This window comes from Nicotiana tabacum, chromosome 15 (assembly GCF_000715075.1).
Source record: "Nicotiana tabacum cultivar K326 chromosome 15, ASM71507v2, whole genome shotgun sequence".
Classification (NCBI taxonomy): domain Eukaryota; kingdom Viridiplantae; phylum Streptophyta; class Magnoliopsida; order Solanales; family Solanaceae; genus Nicotiana; species Nicotiana tabacum.
The window spans coordinates 132,109,034-132,127,721 of record NC_134094.1 but is presented as its reverse complement, the minus strand read 5'-3'; the positions used below and the strand labels follow the sequence as shown (position 1 = coordinate 132,127,721).

Here is an 18,688-nt window from a genome sequence, read left to right as displayed (position 1 = left end):
TTTAAAAAGAAAGTAAAAGATGATGATACTATTGACATGTATAAGGTAAGACCTATTGTCAAATAGTATAGATAATGAGAAGGCCTTGACTGTACATACTCGTCGGTTACGAGTATTACGTACATATAATGCTGCTCGGTGGGCCGGGCCTGAACCGGACCGGACCGGGCCCGCGGTCCTAACGGGCCTGGTGGGCCTGGTGGGCCGGTCCTGGGTGGGCCGGTCTTGGTGGGCCTCTGAGCCCGTCACGGGCTGGTCTCCATGGTTGAGCCCACGAGCCCGGGACCGTTTGGCCCGGGACCGGCAGGCGGGCCTGGGCCGGTCCTGGCGGGCCTGGCGGGCCCAACGGCTATTTTAAAAAAAAAAAAAAAAAAAAAAAAATCAAACGGCCATATTTAAAATCTAGCCGTTTGGGCTGAAAATATGACCGTTTTTTAAGTTAAAAAAATGGCCATTTGGCCCCCAAACTTTATTTTAACCCCAAACTTTATATAATTACACTTTTCCCCATTTCTCAACTATAAATACCCCCTCATTCTTTCATTTTTATTCACCAATTCATCAATATCTCTCAATATCTCTCAATCTCTCTCAATCTCTCTACTACAATTACTTAATTTATTGTTGAAATTTCGTGAAAAATTGTGAAGTTGTTGAATTGAAGTTTTCAAGTGTTCAACGATTTTCAATTTTCAAGAAGTTGTTCGGCAATCCGGTAAACTCGTTTCAACTCTTACGTTTTTATAATATATTTTTGTGTGGTTTAGTTTGCATAATTATAATTAATATGGCATTTACTTTGAAAAAAATGTTTGGTAAAGGAAAAGATAAAACCGGTGAAAGTAGTGGCCAACCAACTACCCTTCCCCCGGCTCCCCGACCTAGAAAAGATAAGCAAGTTGAAAGTAGTCGCCAACCTAGACGTCCTCCTCCTTCCGTAATTCTTGATAGTGATCACCCTTGTTTTCAATTTACCGATAGTGAATTTTATCATAATGTTGCACCAGGTGATAGATTAGATGATGAAATTATGAATGCTCTTTATCCTAATGAAACCATCTTAGAAAATAATGAGGAAAATGAGGATGATGATGAAACTCAAGCACCGGATTTAGATGATACACCTACTAGTCCTCTTAATAACCCAAGTGATGCACCGGTCGACCCACCTGTAGAAACTCCTACTTTTAATAGAGAACCTGCTAAACGCTTAGAAACATCATTAGTTTGGAATTTTTTTACTCAAGTAAGAGAAAAAAATAAGGCTAAGTGTAAAACTTGTGGGAAATTAATGTCGCATAAATATGTAGGAGACCGTAGCGGCACAGGTAGTTTGACTAGGCACATAAAAACACACCCTAGAGATAAGGCTAGATTTTTTCAAATGAAAGCGCATCTAGAGGGGACAAGTGTAGATTCTGCGATTAACCCTAGTACAGGTTCAAATCTAGTTCAACCAGGAATTAACACTGTCACTGGAGGTATTTTATATTACGATCCAAATAGAGATCGTGAAGAATTAGCAAAGATGATTACTGTTATGTGCTTACCTTATACTTTTGCTTCTAATCCTAATTGGGTTCATTATATTAGAAGAGTGTTTAATCCTACTTATAAAGGTTGGCCTCGCGCAACAGTTAAGAGTGATATTTATAAATTCAAACATGAATATGAACAATATTTGCGTTATTTATTTACTCATATACCTAATCGGATTTCTATTACTACTGATATTGGTAGAAGTGGTAATGATTGTGATTACCTAACTGTTACAAGTCATTGGATAGATGAAGAATGGATAATGCAAAAACGCATAATTGCATATAGAATAATTAATTCGCGTCACACAGGTAAATTTATAGCTAACACTGTTGCAGATATTTGTAGATATTTTTGCTTTAGCGATAAAATAATGGCAATTTCAATGGATAATGCTTCTAGTAACACCAGTGCTATAGGCATGCTTACAACAACACTAAATCCTGCATTTACTAATATTTTCCATGTTAGATGTATTTGTCATATTTATCATTTAATTGTCGGTGATGGTATGCGAATATTAAACATAGAAATTGAAAAGGTTAGAATGGCTCTTAATTGGCTTTTTTATTCAAACCGTAGAAGTAGACTTAGAGAGTATTTTAAAAAATGTGATGAATATGGCCTTAGAGAAAGAAAGGTTCCTAAACCTTGCCCGACTAGATGGAATTGTATGTACGAAAGTTTAGTAGTAGCATATGAATATAGAAACCCAATTAATGCAACGTTTAATTCTCGGGTAGGTGGTGAAGATGATGATGAAATGCTTACCACTCAAGATTGGACTAATGTTAAAATTCTTTTAGATTTTTTAGAACATTTTCAAATTGCAACAAATGCATTTTCTGGGCAATATTATCCTACTATTTCAAACTGTTTAGTTTATATTGCAGCACTATCTGATTTGTTTGTTGAATTTAGTGAGGGTGGGGATATTTATGAACTTGCTATAAATGAAATGAAACAAAAGTTTAAAAAATATTTTTTTCCTATCCCTCCTATTTATGGTCTTGCTGCAATGCTAAATCCTACAATGAAATTGGGAGGTCCTCATTTTTGGTATTCAAATATTTATAAGGCTTTAGATCTTTCAAATGAGGAAATTGCGACACTTGCAGATGCAAAAGCTTCAATTAAGATTAACGCTCAAACAGTTTATAATGCTTATCAACTTGCCTTAGAGCATGCTAGGCCAACTATTCCAACCCCTACTTCGTCTAGCTCACAATCCTCTAAAAGAGTTGCGGGCTTAAAAGCTCTTAAATCTTGGACGGAGTTCAGGGGGTCTCAAGGTGAAAATTATGATGAAACTTCACATCTAAATGAGCTTCAAGTTTATTTGTCTCAGGGACTTGAAAAGGAGAATCCAGACGGCTCTTTTGATCTTTTGGAATGGTGGAAGGCAAGGGAAAAACATTTTCCTGTTCTTGCAAGGATGGCTCGGGATATTTTATCAATTCAAGCTTCAACTGTTGCATCAGAGAGCGCTTTCAGTCAAGCAAGACTGCAAATAGGTGATCATAGAGCGTCTATGAGGGATAGCTTGGAAAAATCAGTATTGTTTAGAGATTGGATCCGCTCGGAAAGAAGAAACTTTGGAATTGCAGAAGCACAACCGGCGATAGATGAAGCTTATGAAGAAATGATAGCGGAACTTACGGAGGATTCGGCTTCGCCCGGAAGTGGTGATGAACAAGCTTCTTTTCCACCACCACCAACGCAACCTCCTCCGAACCTTGAAGGATTTATGAGATTTGTTAGAGATAATACATAGAATAATATGTAACTTGTATTTTGGCACATCTTCCTTAGTTTTTTTCCTTCTAATGGTGGTATTAGTACCTTGTTGTGCTCATTCCATTGGGGGAAGGATGACTAAGAAAGATATGTCATTTTTTGGTAATAAAATTTATTGCTTCTACCCATGAGCTTCTTTTCGCAATATTTCTTTGTCTATACTTAGAATTATTTATATGCTACAATATATACATAATATACAATATATATACTACAAGAAAATATATTTATAAGATACAATATATACATAAGATACAATATATATACTACAAGAAAATATATAAGAGAATATATATACATAAGATACAATATAATATACTACAAGAAAATATATTATGCTACAATATATACATAATATACAATATATATACTACAAGAAAATATATAAGAGAATATATATACATAAGATACAATATAATATACTACAAGAAAATATATTATGCTACAATATATACATAATATACAATATATATACTACAAGAAAATATATTTATAAGCTACAATATATACATAAGATACAATATATATACTACAAGAAAATATATAAGAGAATATATATACATAAGATACAATATAATATACTACAAGCAAATATATAAGAGAATATATATACATAAGATACAATATAATATACTACAAGCAAATATATTATGCTACAATATATACATAATATACAATATATATACTACAAGAAAATATATTTATAAGCTACAATATATACATAATATACAATATATATACTACAAGAAAATATATAAGAGAATATATATACATAAGATACAATATATATACTACAAGAAAATATATTATGCTACAATATATACATAATATACAATATATATACTACAAGAAAATATATAAGAGAATATATATACATAAGATACAATATAATATACTACAAGAAAATATATTATGCTACAATATATACATAATATACAATATATATACTACAAGAAAATATATTTATAAGCTACAATATATACATAAGATACAATATATATACTAAAAGAAAATATATAAGAGAATATATATACATAAGATACAATATAATATCAAGAAGTGATATTTATGCATGACAATTTAGTGTTTTACTATTGTTTTGTTATTTTCTTTTTCGTCAAGCACTTTAATAATTAGATATACATATATACTACATATTAATATAGCCATGATACTACAAGAAATTGTCTTTAAAAAAAAAAAAAAAAACCCGCTAGGCCCGCGAAGCCCACGAGCCCGGCCCGTTAAGCACAGGACCATGTGGGCTTAGGCCCGTCACGGGCCGGTTCCACCCATTAGGCCCACGAAGACCGGGACCGCCAGGCCCGGGACCGCCAGAGCCCGGGACCACGAAGCCCGGGACCGCGAGGCCCGGCCCGTTAGGCCCACTAAGGCCCGGGCCCGGGACAAAATACAGCCCTACGCGAGAGCAAGGAAAACAAAATGCAAAAGCAAAAGAGAAAATATAAGAGGAAGATCTGGATCTGGTAAGTGATAGCGACCTAAATTGGCCAGATCTGAGTAGCAATCGAACTAAATTGGCAACAATGATGAGCCTATCAATCTCGATTTTTCTCGGATTTTTCGAGTTTTTTTCGAGTTTTCGGCTTTTTTCCGGTAAAGTCTTCGTAGCATAAAATATGTAACTTGTGCTACAAATATTTCTTAAGTCCTACTAATAAGTTACAACTATATAATATATTTTCCAAGAAACTAACACAATAATATGAGATAAGTCATAACATTATACTAAAATATTCAATAACATAGATAATAAAATTATTTAACGCAAATATTGCTAATTATTAAGCGATAATAAAAATTAACATAATCTAAAAATACTATATAGGTTATGTTAAAATAAGTATAGCTAATAATTACTAATATTAATTACATAACTAAGCACTAGAAAAAAAGATAAACTAAGTTATGCATTTTCATTAAAAACCAATGTAGAACTAAAATAATTATCCAACACTATCGGCATTCCTAGTATTGAATTGAATTTATTTTGTGAGCATTAGTATTGATTTGAACTTTGTTTGAGTTACTACATTTATGGACTACAAAATTTATTTACCATTCAAGAATGTTATGTCTAAACTTAAAATAATACGTTAAAAGATAATCCTGTGAAAAAGTTTAAGAAATATTTATAAATTTAATTACAATAAATATTTATATGTATAAAATATTTTTAAAAATTATATAAATGTACTATCGGGTTGGTTTGGTTTTGGTTTGACTTTTTTTAATTAAAACCAAACCAAATAAATTATGGTCGGGTTTTATTTTTTAATACCAAACCAAATCAAATCAAACCAAACAATATCGGATATTTTTTTCCGGTTTGAATCGAATTATCGATTTGGTGCGGTTTAACGGTTTTTTTTTTTTGTACACCCCTATCCCATCAAATGAATGTAACGACAACCTTCTTAAATTGAGATTTAAAGGAATAAACTTATATGGAACAACCTGAAGTTTTTGTGGTTCTTGCGAAAAAAGAAAGGTGTGCAAACTTGTTAAGTCACTTTACAGACTAAAACAAGCACCCAAACAATGACATGCGAAATTTGACCAATTAATATTGTCATGTTTATGATATATTGATAACGAATAATAGAAAAGGCACATAAAATATTTGAAATGTGGGGGCGTTTAGCTTATGCATGACAAAAGCCAATGTTAGATATGATGTATATATTCCCATAAATACTGGAAATCAATATGGTAGTCGGTAAACTCATTACTTGTTCAGTCTTAGGGAATACTAGTTGATGAAACTACCAATTCGAAAATTGGTCACGTGCCCTCCTCGAAAGGTTATTTTATTTCTTGAAAATTTATAATGTTTAGTTCTTTTATGAAAGGATGTCACTTTGAAGGTTGTGACTTTTCATGAAAAGATGCGTCTGTACGTTTTAGTATGGACATGACCGTTCATGAACGAATGTATTAATACATTGGTCTATAATATAGTGGACCAACCAATGAAAATGATAAAAATCCATAGCAAGTTGGATTTGCTTCATGAATGAAAGTGTTATAATTTGCATATCGTATAGACGTGTATTCAATTATGGAATATGAATAAATAGCATACAAATGCTAGTAAAAGGCGGAGTGGTTGCGAAATGTATTAGATATTAAAAAGTTGTAGTCATAATTGATGCCAACCATTTCAGTTGTTGTTATAATATAATATTGCTGCATTAAATGTAGTCAATAATCTGATATGCAATAGAAAGTCAGGACGTATTCGTCTACGACATAAGAAAGTTTGTATTGAATTGTCACAACATGAAACGAGTCTTATTTGAAATATACTCAAAATTATGCTTTGTGTACAATAAGTATCCCACGATAATAGAGGGGTATAGTGATGCAAATTAGATCATCGGTTCAACCGATTCTAAACAGTCGATGGATGAGCGGTTTCTTGGAAATCATCCAAGCAAACGTGCACTGACCGCCCTACAGTGGAAGCTGAGTTTATAGCCTTAGACAAGGCCGATGAAGAAGTTGAATGTCACCTAAATTTTCTAGAAGATATTTCATTTTGTCCCAAATAGTTGTCACATATATGCATATATTGTGACAGTCAAGCGGCAATGGGAAATCTTCTCATATACGACGAAGGCATAAAACCGTTAGGCAACTATTCTCTAATGGAATTATCATAATTGACTACGTGAAATCAAGCGATAATGTGTCAGATCCACTTACAAAAGGCCTAAATAGAGAGGTAGTTGAGAGATCATCGAGGGGAATGAGATTATGGCCGATGACAAGTCATTATGGTGGTAGCTCTACCTAGAAGACTAGAGATCTCAAGATTTAGGTTCAGGAAGATCAAACAAAGTCATTAGTGACGGTTCAACATTGTAAAACAAAATTTTAGTCCATTCTCGTAATAAAGACAATGTTCAATACCAAGGATAAAACATTAAGGTTTTTTTTAATGATTTCTAAATTTGGTACGGGGTATATCAAATAGTGTATCTACGGTATAACACGTTTAGAAATCACCTATATAAGTGTGAAGTGTAAGCCGCTTCAAGGAGAATTCTGTAAGGCCAATTTTATATGCACTTATGAAACCAGACGATTTTCATGGCTGAAACGAACACAACAATGATGGCTGAAACGAACACAATAATGAGAACCAAAGACGGTTAATGGTTGATTGCGTGACTTATGATTGTCTAGGTATACATCAAAGTTCGACGGTTCAAATATATCAAATCTAACGATTGACCGAGTATATCCGACATAAGTTCACTACGAAAAGTTCAAAAGGAAAATTACCTATCCAGATGCGATTATTCCTTAATTGTGAATCACACAATTTTTTATTTTTTATTTTTTTTGTATGTTTTTCAAACATATTTCCATTTCCCATTCACGAGATTCCTAACAGTAACAAAAAAGAAGGTGGAAAAAAAAAAGAATGTGTTAATTTCATTCCATTAACAGCACAGTGTGTGTGCGCGCAAAGTACAAACACTTTTTATGTTATGTGTCAGTGCATATGTAAATAAAAAAGAAGAGCCTAAGTCAAGGGTGGATGACAGAGACGCATCAACTAGCCAAAATTATTCTTTTCCACACTGTTTCTTCTATTACTACTGCTAATAATAAAATTTAATAATTAAAAATAAAAAATTAATTCTATAGTATCACTAGTACTTTTTTCGTATAGCGTGTCACATTGGGTTTTGATTGCTCTCTTTTTCCTTTATTGCTCTCTCAGTTCACACATTTTCACAACATTCATTTCCAAGAAACGTTACATCTATTGCAGAATCTTGTAAGAACTTCTAATTTCTGCCCCCCACCCTTTTTTTTTTTTGCTGATTTTCTGAAATTCTGTATGTATATAAATCTTGGGTTGCTTTCAATTTTTGTTTATTTTTTGAAAAAAAGGGGGCTACCTATTTTTAAAGATTGTTTTTTCTTCCTTCTTTGTTCAAGATTCTTTGAATTTGTTCAAAATTGGGGCTTTTTAAGTTGGTTGAATTCTTGCAGAGTTTTGTTGAAAAGAAGTATGAGCTGTTTTAGCTGTTGTGAGGAGGATGAAATGCACAGAGCTGCTGATAATGGTCCATTCATGTCTCACAATTCAGCTGGTTAGTTTCCTCCTTGTACTTTGTGTCCATTTCCATTATATTTTTTCTGTGGAAATGAGCCCGAATTTAGCTGAACGAATATAAGATGATTTGTATAGCTGACCAAATTAGATAGGATTGTGCATAGTAGTAGTAGTTGCTGTAGAAATATCCCATCTATGCCTTAGCTGACCTTAGCTTAGAGATTTTTGCATAGTAGTAGTAGTAGTTGTAGCAATATCTCCTTAGCTGACTAAATTAGTTTAGGATTGAGGCTAGTAGTAGTAATTGTCATAGCAATATCCCCTCTAAGTCTTAGCTGACCAAATTAGCTTAGGATCGAGGCATAGTAGTAGTAGTTGTTGTAGCAATATCGCCTTAGCTGACTAAATTAGTTTACGATCGAGGCATAGTAGTAATTATTGTAGCAATATCCCCTCTAAGCCTTAGCTGTCCTTAGCTTAGAGATTGTTGCATAGTAGTAGTAGTTGTTGTAGCGATATCGCCTTAGCTGACTAAATTAGTTTAGGATTGAGGCCAGTTGTAGCAATTGTCATAGCAATATCCCCTCTAAGCCTTAGCTGACCAAATTAGCTTAGGATTGTGGTAGTAGTAGTTGTTGTAGCAATATCGTCTTAGCTGACTAAATTAGTTTACGATTGAGGCATAGTAGTAACTGTTGTAGCAATATCCCCTCTAAGCCTTAGCTGACCTTAGCTTAGAGATTGATGCGTAGTAATAGTTGCTTTGTAGCAATATCGCGTGAGCTGACTAAATTCGTTTAGTGTTGAGGCATAGTAGTAGTAGTAGTAGTAATTCTAGTAATATCCCTTCTAAGCCTAGGAGTTCTTGGAGGAATTATCCCCTCACATTAGAGGTTTCAGATAAGGGAAAGGTTGGGGGAGTGGGGTTTGGTGTCGGGATTTCTAGGGTTATGGTGTATGCTAATTTTGCTGAGTGAGAAATCCCCGAGGGCTAGACGCTAGGTTTGGGGTGAATACTTGAACATTGGGAATTTATTTTATTGTTGAAGTGGGAAGAAACTGTTGAAACTCTTTACTTGGGTATCAATAAAGTGGAAGCTCAAAGATTTAGTATGTTTGTATTTGATGCTTCGTGATCACGTTCCAATTGAATCGTTGAGAATTGATAAATGATCATGTAAAAAGTTATAGTCTTTGGTTGATTGCTTGGGGTTTTAGCTATTATTTTTGGCCCTTTTCTTCATCTAATATCCTGCTTTAATTCTATGAATTTATTATTTCCGTAGAATCCTAACTGGAGAATTTTTCATAGGCACCAATGGAGGTCAGCGTGCCACAGAAAGTGCACAAAAAGAGATGCAGACTGTGAACATCCAGCCCATTGCTGTTCCTTCCATTGCTGTTGATGAGTTGAAGGACATCACCGATAACTTTGGTACGAAATCTTTGATAGGTGAGGGATCATATGGAAGGGTATACCATGGTGTCTTGAAAAGCGGCCGGGCTGCAGCCATTAAAAAGTTAGACTCGAGTAAGCAACCTGATCGAGAATTTTTAGCGCAGGTTAGCTCCTCCTCCGTATTATCTTTTATTTGACTATGTCAAATTGCACATACCTTGGTAACCTTGCCTAGATATGACGTATGTAATTGCAGGTCTCAATGGTCTCAAGACTAAAAGATGAAAATGTGGTTGAATTACTCGGTTATTGCGTGGATGGCGGTCTTCGTGTGCTAGCCTATGAGTATGCCCCAAATGGATCTCTTCATGACATTCTTCATGGTAAGTTTGCTATAATCCCTGTCGGAACCAAGTTTTAATACTTACCTTCTCATTAATACTAAAACATGTAGGTTTATCCATAATTCTTTGTACATTTGGTTCCTCAAGCCGAGATGAGTCAAATTTTTAGCAAATCCCAAGAACTCATCTCCGTATTTTGTGTTTGGAAATTATTGTTATTCAATCCAACTATGTCAAAGTACACTTCAGACTCCACTTTAATGCGCCGTGCAGTAAAAGCTCCCTTATTAGTGGTCAACACATGCTTCATCCGAATTTCTGAAGTTCCTTTCTGAAGTATTCTATGACGTCTCATGAAAGTGTTTTGTAAAGTTCCATAACTAAGAGTAAGTTTGCCACTAGATATTTTCATAGGACCTTGCTGATTAAGAACCCATCAATTTTTTCTTTCTTCTTTTCGCCTTTTTGTTGTATATAATTCTGTTTTCAAAATATACTCTATCTCAATTCCCATTTAACATGGTTTGAATGAACACTAAAAATTAAGAAATTAGTTAGATTGCGTATTCTATTGATATTGTTATTAAAAAAAAGTATTTTGAAGTTGTTGAAAAGTTGGTTTAAGAGGAGTAGTATGGCGCAGAGGGAGAAATTTAGTCATTTATTAACAGCATGTTGTGTGTCTGTTGAACATTCAGTGAAGTGTATGCACATGGATTTTATTTAGTGTTTGGTTCATTTCATCTGTATTTCGACTATTTTCTGGTATTATTTAATGCGGATGTCTATTTTTGTCTGTATACATGTTGAACAAAAGGAATTTGTGTCAGTCGGAATAGGAACTTCCATTTTTATTTTCTTCTGTATGTATGGCCCATTTGACAGAAGAGAATTGGTACTTTCTGTGTGGACAATCATGCTTTTTACAATGTTTTTAAAACATATTTTGTTATTTTGCTGCAAAATGTATAATTTTTCAGTTTGTTGTTGCAGGAAGAAAAGGTGTGAAAGGTGCGCAGCCAGGTCCGGTATTGTCATGGGCTCAACGAGTTAAAATTGCAGTTGGGGCTGCAAGAGGGCTGGAGTACTTGCATGAAAAAGCGCAGCCTCATATCATTCATCGTGATATTAAATCTAGCAACATTTTACTCTTTGATGATGATGTCGCTAAGATTGCGGATTTTGATTTATCAAATCAAGCCCCTGATATGGCAGCTCGTCTTCATTCCACACGTGTTCTAGGAACGTTTGGTTATCATGCACCGGAGTGAGTCCATTTCTGATTGCATAATACAAATAATCAACAGGCTTTTATTAGTTGATCTTCCCCGTGACTAATCTAATATTGAACTGTAAGTTTGATTCATTTTTATGCTGATGGAATTTCCAACGCCCCGCCTCCACCCTCATCCCTGTGTTGCAGATATGCAATGACTGGTCAGTTGAGTTCAAAGAGTGATGTTTACAGCTTTGGTGTTGTGCTACTGGAACTACTTACTGGCCGTAAACCTGTAGATCATACATTGCCACGTGGACAACAGAGTCTTGTAACTTGGGTATAGCCTTCCAGACTTTCACATGCTTTATCTGATGCAGTATTTTTCAATGGAGTGGTTCTTTTTGATTTTTAATTGATTTTAAACACCACTGTAAACAGGCAACGCCAAGGCTTAGTGAAGATAAAGTGAAGCAGTGTGTTGATGCTAGACTAAATACAGAATACCCGCCCAAGGCAGTCGCAAAGGTATGTGCCCTCGATCAAAAAAGTTCTTGCATAATGAGATTATATTCCTGTTTCTTCCATCAAAGTATGTTAATTAATAACAAAAGGAGGTTCTGAATCGGTGAAGATGAAACATTTCATTTTATTTTATCATTTCTGCTTGATTTTCATTATCTCCATTTTCTTACATCTGCATTGCTGAAACAGATGGCTGCAGTTGCTGCCTTATGTGTGCAATATGAAGCTGATTTCCGCCCAAATATGAGCATTGTAGTAAAGGCTCTTCAGCCTCTGTTGCCTCGACCTGTACCAAGTTAAACATCAAGCTTGTGAATTTTCTCCGTTCCCCAGCCTTTACGTCGTGAAATGACAAAGATTGAGATTGACTTTTGTATGAGTCAAGATGATCACAATATTAGTGGTCGCCTAGGAAACTACTGCACATTAGTGCCATCCCCCCCCCTCCCCCCCCCCCCCCCCCTCCTTGTTCTGTTGATTGTATGCCAAAGAACTATTGTATATTTGCAGTAATGAAAAATGGCTTTGCATATTGATTTTCATGGGTTCTGTTGAGGTGTATCAAACCACCAGTTATAGGAGACAATCACTGGAAAAGGAGAAAAGGAAAGCTATAAACTGCAGATTGTATTTTAGCACTGATTTCATATGTATTACAGTTTGTCCTTATGGTGCCATCTTATCATTTCAATTTCTTGAGAAGATAATTACTGTCTATTTGTGTTTAGAGGATACTTATCATGCAACTTGCAATAGTGTCCCCCCCACCCACCCCCACAACACACAGAGGTAGTGCTGCCTAGTGGTAAAATGAGATGTAAAAAAACTATGGGAGACGAGGGTTTAAATCCCATCAGAGACCAAAAAAAAAAAAAAAGACAGGTGATTTCTTCCCACCTATATACTTTGGATTGCAAAATTATCCGGCAATTATGTTGGTGGAAGGATAATAGGTATTCAGTGATAGTCGAGGTGCACGCAATTTGACTGGATGCCACCATTATAAAAAAACAAAAATAAGAACCATACGCGAGGTTAACATTCAAAATAAGAAAATTAGTGTACAATTCCACTCACAGGTTATTGGTGTATATTGGTGTTGGGGAGTTGCAGCTGTCTTTCTTCCACACAAATTCAACATACAAAAAAGTTTGACCCAAACACTTCAATTGTATTGCAGAAACCATTGAACCTTTGCCATTGGCAAGAATAAAAGGTAACAAAAATTATGGCAACTAAAAATGAGGAACTTATATATACTGATTTTCATGCACATAAAAATGATTCTTTCAAACATCTACAAGTATGATAAGATATACCAAATTGAAAAAATTATGGATCCTTTATGTGCCACTCCTCTCATTTCATAGACAGTAACTTTCAGTCATCAATCTGGGGATTGCCCCAGTGCGTGTATATGTGCTTATTTATCACTTCTACTCTTCATCGTCAAAATTGGTTTTTCACTGCTATCTGTGTTAGACTTCCGATTATGAGATTCTGTTTCTTCAGCACCTGCCTGGTTCCTTCTCCGTCTTCGACCCTAAAAATACCAACAAATTTAGAGCATTGAAAAGCTTAAAGATCTGGCAGATTAACAAAAACTGTCCAACCAAATAACTCAGAAAATCTTCAGTTAGTATGTAACCTCTCGTGGTATTGGATATTCCTCAGATTCAAGCATTCTAACAACTTGACTCATTGTTGGCCTCTTATCCGAATCTGGATCAAGACATCGCAAAGTTGTTAACAGAGCTCGTTTAAGGGCAGTTGTGGAAGGCCTTGTCTCAATTGTTGGATCAACCACTTCTTCTGAGCGTTTGCTGCCAACCATCATCTTGAGCCAGTCGACAAGATTCACCTGTACATCAAACAAACAGCATACCAGCACAACAATCATAATGTGAAAAATCAAGATGTATTCAAATGAAAGCATTTTTTTTGGGGACCATTTCTCAATTTGTGTGTGACATGCTTTTCTCCCTTTGGTGAATCTACTTAAACTGAAATTTATTCCTAAGTCGCCGTTAGACTTTCATCTTACTGTTAATTATCTAGCTCAACTTAGCTTAAATGCTTAAGCAGTTTGAAGGAATAGTTACTTCCTTAGTTAGGTCTTTATATCGAAACACGCTAGCAAAATACTTGCTAGAAGGGCCAAAGACGTGGAATCGCTCAACTAGCTCCAAAGTTCGTATTACCTTTTATGGATAAGTTAAAATTCATATTACTAACTGTCGTTTCAAATGGACCTATAATATGTAGTTCCATTTATGAAATTAAAGCTTTTGATAAAGGTGAAATTTTCAATGCGCAATCTCGGCATTCAATGTGTTCCTGAATAATCTCATTTTTCAATTTTCAGTTATTCAACCATTTCATTTTAACAAGTTAATTGTCAGCCATATTAGTCAATATTTCTATTTTCGATGCAACAACAAGATATTATTAGTAAACATCATAATCAACAGATAATGGGCTTTTGAATTATGTGCCTAGTGAAAGAGAAAATTGGGAGAGGATTCTAAAATTGTGGCTCAAAGCAATAAGCTCGCTGTAGATACTTCTTTACTAATAATAACACTGGGAGAGCATACCTCGGGGGCAGGGCGACCATAATCCACTGGATCTCTTCCTGTGATGGCTTCTAGAAGCACAACACCATAGCTATACACATCACTCTTCTCATTCAAGAGACCACTATTTGCATACTCAGGAGCTACATATCTGTTGTGAGAAAACGAGCAAAACATAAACAGGAGCTCAGTTATGACTAAAGAATGATAACCACTGAATGTGACTCTATAAATGTACTTACCCAAATGTGCCCATAACTCTGGTTGTAATGTGACTCTTCCCCGCACCAAGCAACTTGGCCAGGCCAAAATCAGAAATTTTCGCGTTGAAGTCATCATCTATCAATATATTGCTTGACTTTATGTCGCGATGCACCACCTTGGGCTCAATTGCCTCATGTAAATATGCAAGACTACAAGTATGAAAAGCATTAATAACAGGAAAAAAAAAATGTGAGACAAGTAAATGCAAAGTTAAATAGGAGACAACTCACGCTTTAGCGGTGCCAAGGAGAATCTTCATCCGGGCTTCCCATGTAAGGTACCCGTGCTGTCGCATAGCTCCATGTAGCCACTGCTCTAAATTCCCATTGTTTACGTACTCATAAACCAATAACCTAAAATACAACAAGGATCACGATACAAAGTGACATCTAAAGTAAGTTCACATTTCTGAAGTTGCAGAAAGCAGTTTCATTATTTGTGGTCCAACTAACAATGCTGAAATTTATCTCCAGTTATTGACACAAGATAAAACATGTCCCTAAGAATCACAAAAAGAAGTTTACCAGAAGCTATTCTCCTTTCAATTGGTACTAAAAAAGGTACACTAAACTAGCAAATGCGAAAATCTTGCATATTTGCCAAAAGAGGTTAACAAAATTCCATTGTATCACCTTAAAATCTTGTGTTCTCTTTTTTATTTCCTAATCCAGGAGATGAGGATTGAATCTCAAGTTTTCAACAAAAAGGTGCAGTTACACTGCTAAAATACTATAATAAGTTATTGCACTGCCTATACGATGTAATGAAGAAGAGAGACTGAGAAAATGTGTACCTGTGAGTTCCTTCAATACAGTAGCCCAAAAGTCTAACCAAATTTTTATGTCGGACATGACCAATAGCCCCAACTTCCACATGAAATTCTTTCTCTGCTTGTCCTCTAAAGATAGAATATCCCACATGTCAAATAATTTGTATAGGTGTAAGTGAGGAAACTAACTTTTTGAAGGAACAGTATAAGCCTATCCAAACTTACAAATTATTCAGTAGCTTTTTAACAGCAACTTCAATTCCGTTGATCAGCTGTCCCCGATAAACAATGCCATAACCACCCTCTCCAATTATATTTTCCTTAGAAAATTTGTTAGTCGCAGTTTCAAGGTCGCGCAGAGTAAACCAATGGCCCCAACCCAAGTGAGAGAATTCAGGTAGACCAGATAGAGGAGACGGGACATTTGTTGGATGTGAAGGATGATATACTGTTCCAGCAGCTCCATTTTCCCCTGACTCAAATATTCCGCCTTTGTCTAAATAAGTAAATGAGTCTGATTGACTGGTAATGTCAAAATCTTTCATCTTGTCAATATTTGAATGTGCCAAAAGCTTATCCGAATCTTTCTCACTGTATGTGTCCTGATATGCAAGGGGATTCCTGTAAACGCCGCCGTAGTTGCTTGCTGAATTTTGATCAACCCTTATTTCTTTAGACACATCAGGAATTTGGCTTATGGGTAGTGTATCGTGAAACTTTCTGGATTTCTTACGAGAAAAGCAAAACGGCAACAGCAAAAGAATGATTACAATAAAAAGTCCTACAAAGATGGCTAATAAAATCCACACCTTAAGATGGAATATATGGGTTTTCTTAGACAGTTGGAAATTAAGGTCAGACGCCATTCTTGGTGAACCTGCAAAATAGAAAATATGAAAATCAAAAAAAAAAAAAGAAGAAGAAGAAAACCATGCAAATAAACAGCTAATCAATCAACAATGCCTTAATACCAAAAATAATTTATGAGTCCTCTATATCAAGTTTGCTCTATTAGGCCTATTTTATTCTAATACAGCAACAACAACAACAGACCCAGTGTAATCCCACAAGTGGGGTCTGGGGAGGGTAGTATGTACGCAGACCTTACCCCTACCTTCAAGAAGGATATTTTATTCTAATACTAATGAATAATTAGTCTTTTAAGGTAAATTGGCAATTTCTGAAATCGGAGGTTCTCTAGATATCACACTTATTCCTACACTAACAACCAGACAAATACCGAAACCTATTTAAGTGTAACAACAATAATCAGTCTTTGATCACAACTAGTTGGCATTGCCTATCATGTAACTTATATATATTAAAGAATTTGTTCATTTAAAAATGGAAACTTTTACTATCCTAATGTATGCGTAGATGCAAAATGACTATTTCAATGGAAAGAAACCCCTCTAATTATCTGATAACTAGCAACTCGTATGAAGTAAACGAGAGGAGGCAGAAAAAAGATCAACCATTCAATTATGTCTCAATCCCATATAAGTTGAAATCGGCTGTACGAATCACTTTGTATCTATTCCAGTATTAGAGGATTATCATAGTTAGACAATTTTTTGACAAAAGGTTTGGAACTGACATTTTGCAAGCTCAAATAGGCAGAGTTATGAGGGAAAAAGAGATGATATTAATTCCATAAATGAAACAGAAAGGATTGTTATTATAACTGAAAAGTGAATAGACTAAATACAATCAAATTATACACTTCTTTAAATATACAAGAAATAATCAAAGCTTCAAACTTTCAATGTAAAAACAAGTGCACAAGTTCACAGAACAACAAAAAATTGCACAAAAGATTCATTCTTTACCTATTTAATTCCATATATGAAACAGAAAGGATTGTTATAACTGAAAAGGGAATAGATCAAATATAATCAAATTATGCAGTTCTTTAAATATACAAGAAATCAAACATCAAAGCTTCAAACTTTCAATGCTAAAACAAGTGCATAAGTTCACAGAAACACAAATAATGTATAAAGATTCAATCTTTACTCACAGAAGCACAAAAAAAAAATGTACAAAGATTCAATCTTTACTCACAGAAACACGAAAAAAATGTACAAAGATTCAATCTTTACTCACAGAAACACAAAATAATGCACAAAGATTCAGTCTTTACCTATTTACAATGAGATCCCAGAAGCAGAATAAGCAACCAAGAACACTATAACACAACTTCTTCCCAAACAATGAAGCAAAATCTAAACCCCAGATCTCTTATACTCCTAAAATGCCCAAACCCCATTTGGAAATAAAGCCATTCAAATCAAATCATAGCCCAAGAAAATAAAAAAATAAAAAATCCCATTTCTATGAAAAAAATGGAGATATGAAAATATACCAAGGAAAAAAAAAGGGTGTTTTAGAAAATGGAAAATAGACCTTCCTTAATTGAAGCAAATACCAAAAAGGAAACCTTCCTTTGAAGTTAAAGGCAAAGAGAAATCTCAGTTGTTATCAGTGTTTGGTAGTGCCTTACAATGCAGTAAAAGAGAAGCATGATAAAAAAAAAGTTGGGGGTTTAATGATTTTGAAATTGAGTCTACTAATGAATGTGATTGATTATCAAGAATCTGAAAATTAATACAAATAGTACCAGACTTGCAGTGCTCTCTGCAAATGTAGCTTCCTCCTGTCTGTTGGGGATATTTCTTTTTAATTAATTAATTAATTAATATCTTGTGTGGGGTTTTATATTTTTAATGAATAATTGGTTAGTGAGGTCAAACATAAAATATTGGTTATAAATAAGAAAAGAGAAAAGGGTTAGTGGGTAGTAATTATAATTAGAGGTTATGAAGAGTGGGAGGGGACATGCAATGATGCAATTTGTATGAAAATACATTATTATTAATACTTAATTGTAGACTGTCGACTTGCATTATTATTAGAAATATAAGCTATAACAATGTAAAGATTGTTTATACTTCTTTATTTTTTTTAGTTGTTCAAAATATTTTAGTTGAACGAATTCAATGAGAAAAATAGAACTAGTTGAGAATTATACTATCAATATAGTTTAGCCTATTATACTAGATTAGTTATAATTTCTATTGCCAGTTGCTACTTTGTTAAAGAATTTATCAAAAATTATCTTATAAGTACAGTCATTCGATATAAAAGTCGAATTTTTACAAGAT

At 34.5% G+C, this 18,688-nt stretch overlaps 2 protein-coding genes across 3 annotated transcripts; one reads left to right on the top strand and one right to left on the bottom strand.

Moving 5' to 3' along the window:
- Window positions 1-8,015: 8,015 nt before the first annotated feature.
- LOC107832028 (pto-interacting protein 1) lies at window positions 8,016-12,582 on the top strand. The gene is made up of 8 exons (XM_016659825.2): window positions 8,016-8,149; window positions 8,368-8,468; window positions 9,744-9,994; window positions 10,087-10,213; window positions 11,168-11,441; window positions 11,598-11,730; window positions 11,832-11,918; window positions 12,105-12,582. Exons 2-8 carry the CDS (start codon window positions 8,387-8,389, stop codon window positions 12,213-12,215), a joined length of 1,065 nt encoding a protein of 354 aa, XP_016515311.1. The 5' UTR covers window positions 8,016-8,149; window positions 8,368-8,386; the 3' UTR covers window positions 12,216-12,582.
- Window positions 12,583-13,144: 562 nt separating this feature from the next.
- On the bottom strand, window positions 13,145-18,165 carry LOC107832029 (putative receptor-like protein kinase At5g18500). Of its 2 annotated transcripts, none has more exons than XM_016659827.2 (8): window positions 18,145-18,165; window positions 15,750-16,401; window positions 15,549-15,653; window positions 14,986-15,108; window positions 14,734-14,904; window positions 14,513-14,642; window positions 13,564-13,776; window positions 13,145-13,458 (listed from the first exon to the last, which is right to left on the bottom strand). In XM_016659827.2, the coding sequence occupies exons 2-8, from the start codon at window positions 16,388-16,390 to the stop codon at window positions 13,339-13,341; spliced, it is 1,503 nt and encodes a 500-aa protein (XP_016515313.1). In that variant the 5' UTR covers window positions 16,391-16,401; window positions 18,145-18,165; the 3' UTR covers window positions 13,145-13,338. The 2 variants fall into 2 exon arrangements, with proteins under 2 accessions (XP_016515313.1, XP_016515312.1); XM_016659826.2 differs by lacking the exon at window positions 18,145-18,165 and adding an exon at window positions 17,668-18,139.
- Between the last annotated feature and the right edge of the window lie 523 nt (window positions 18,166-18,688).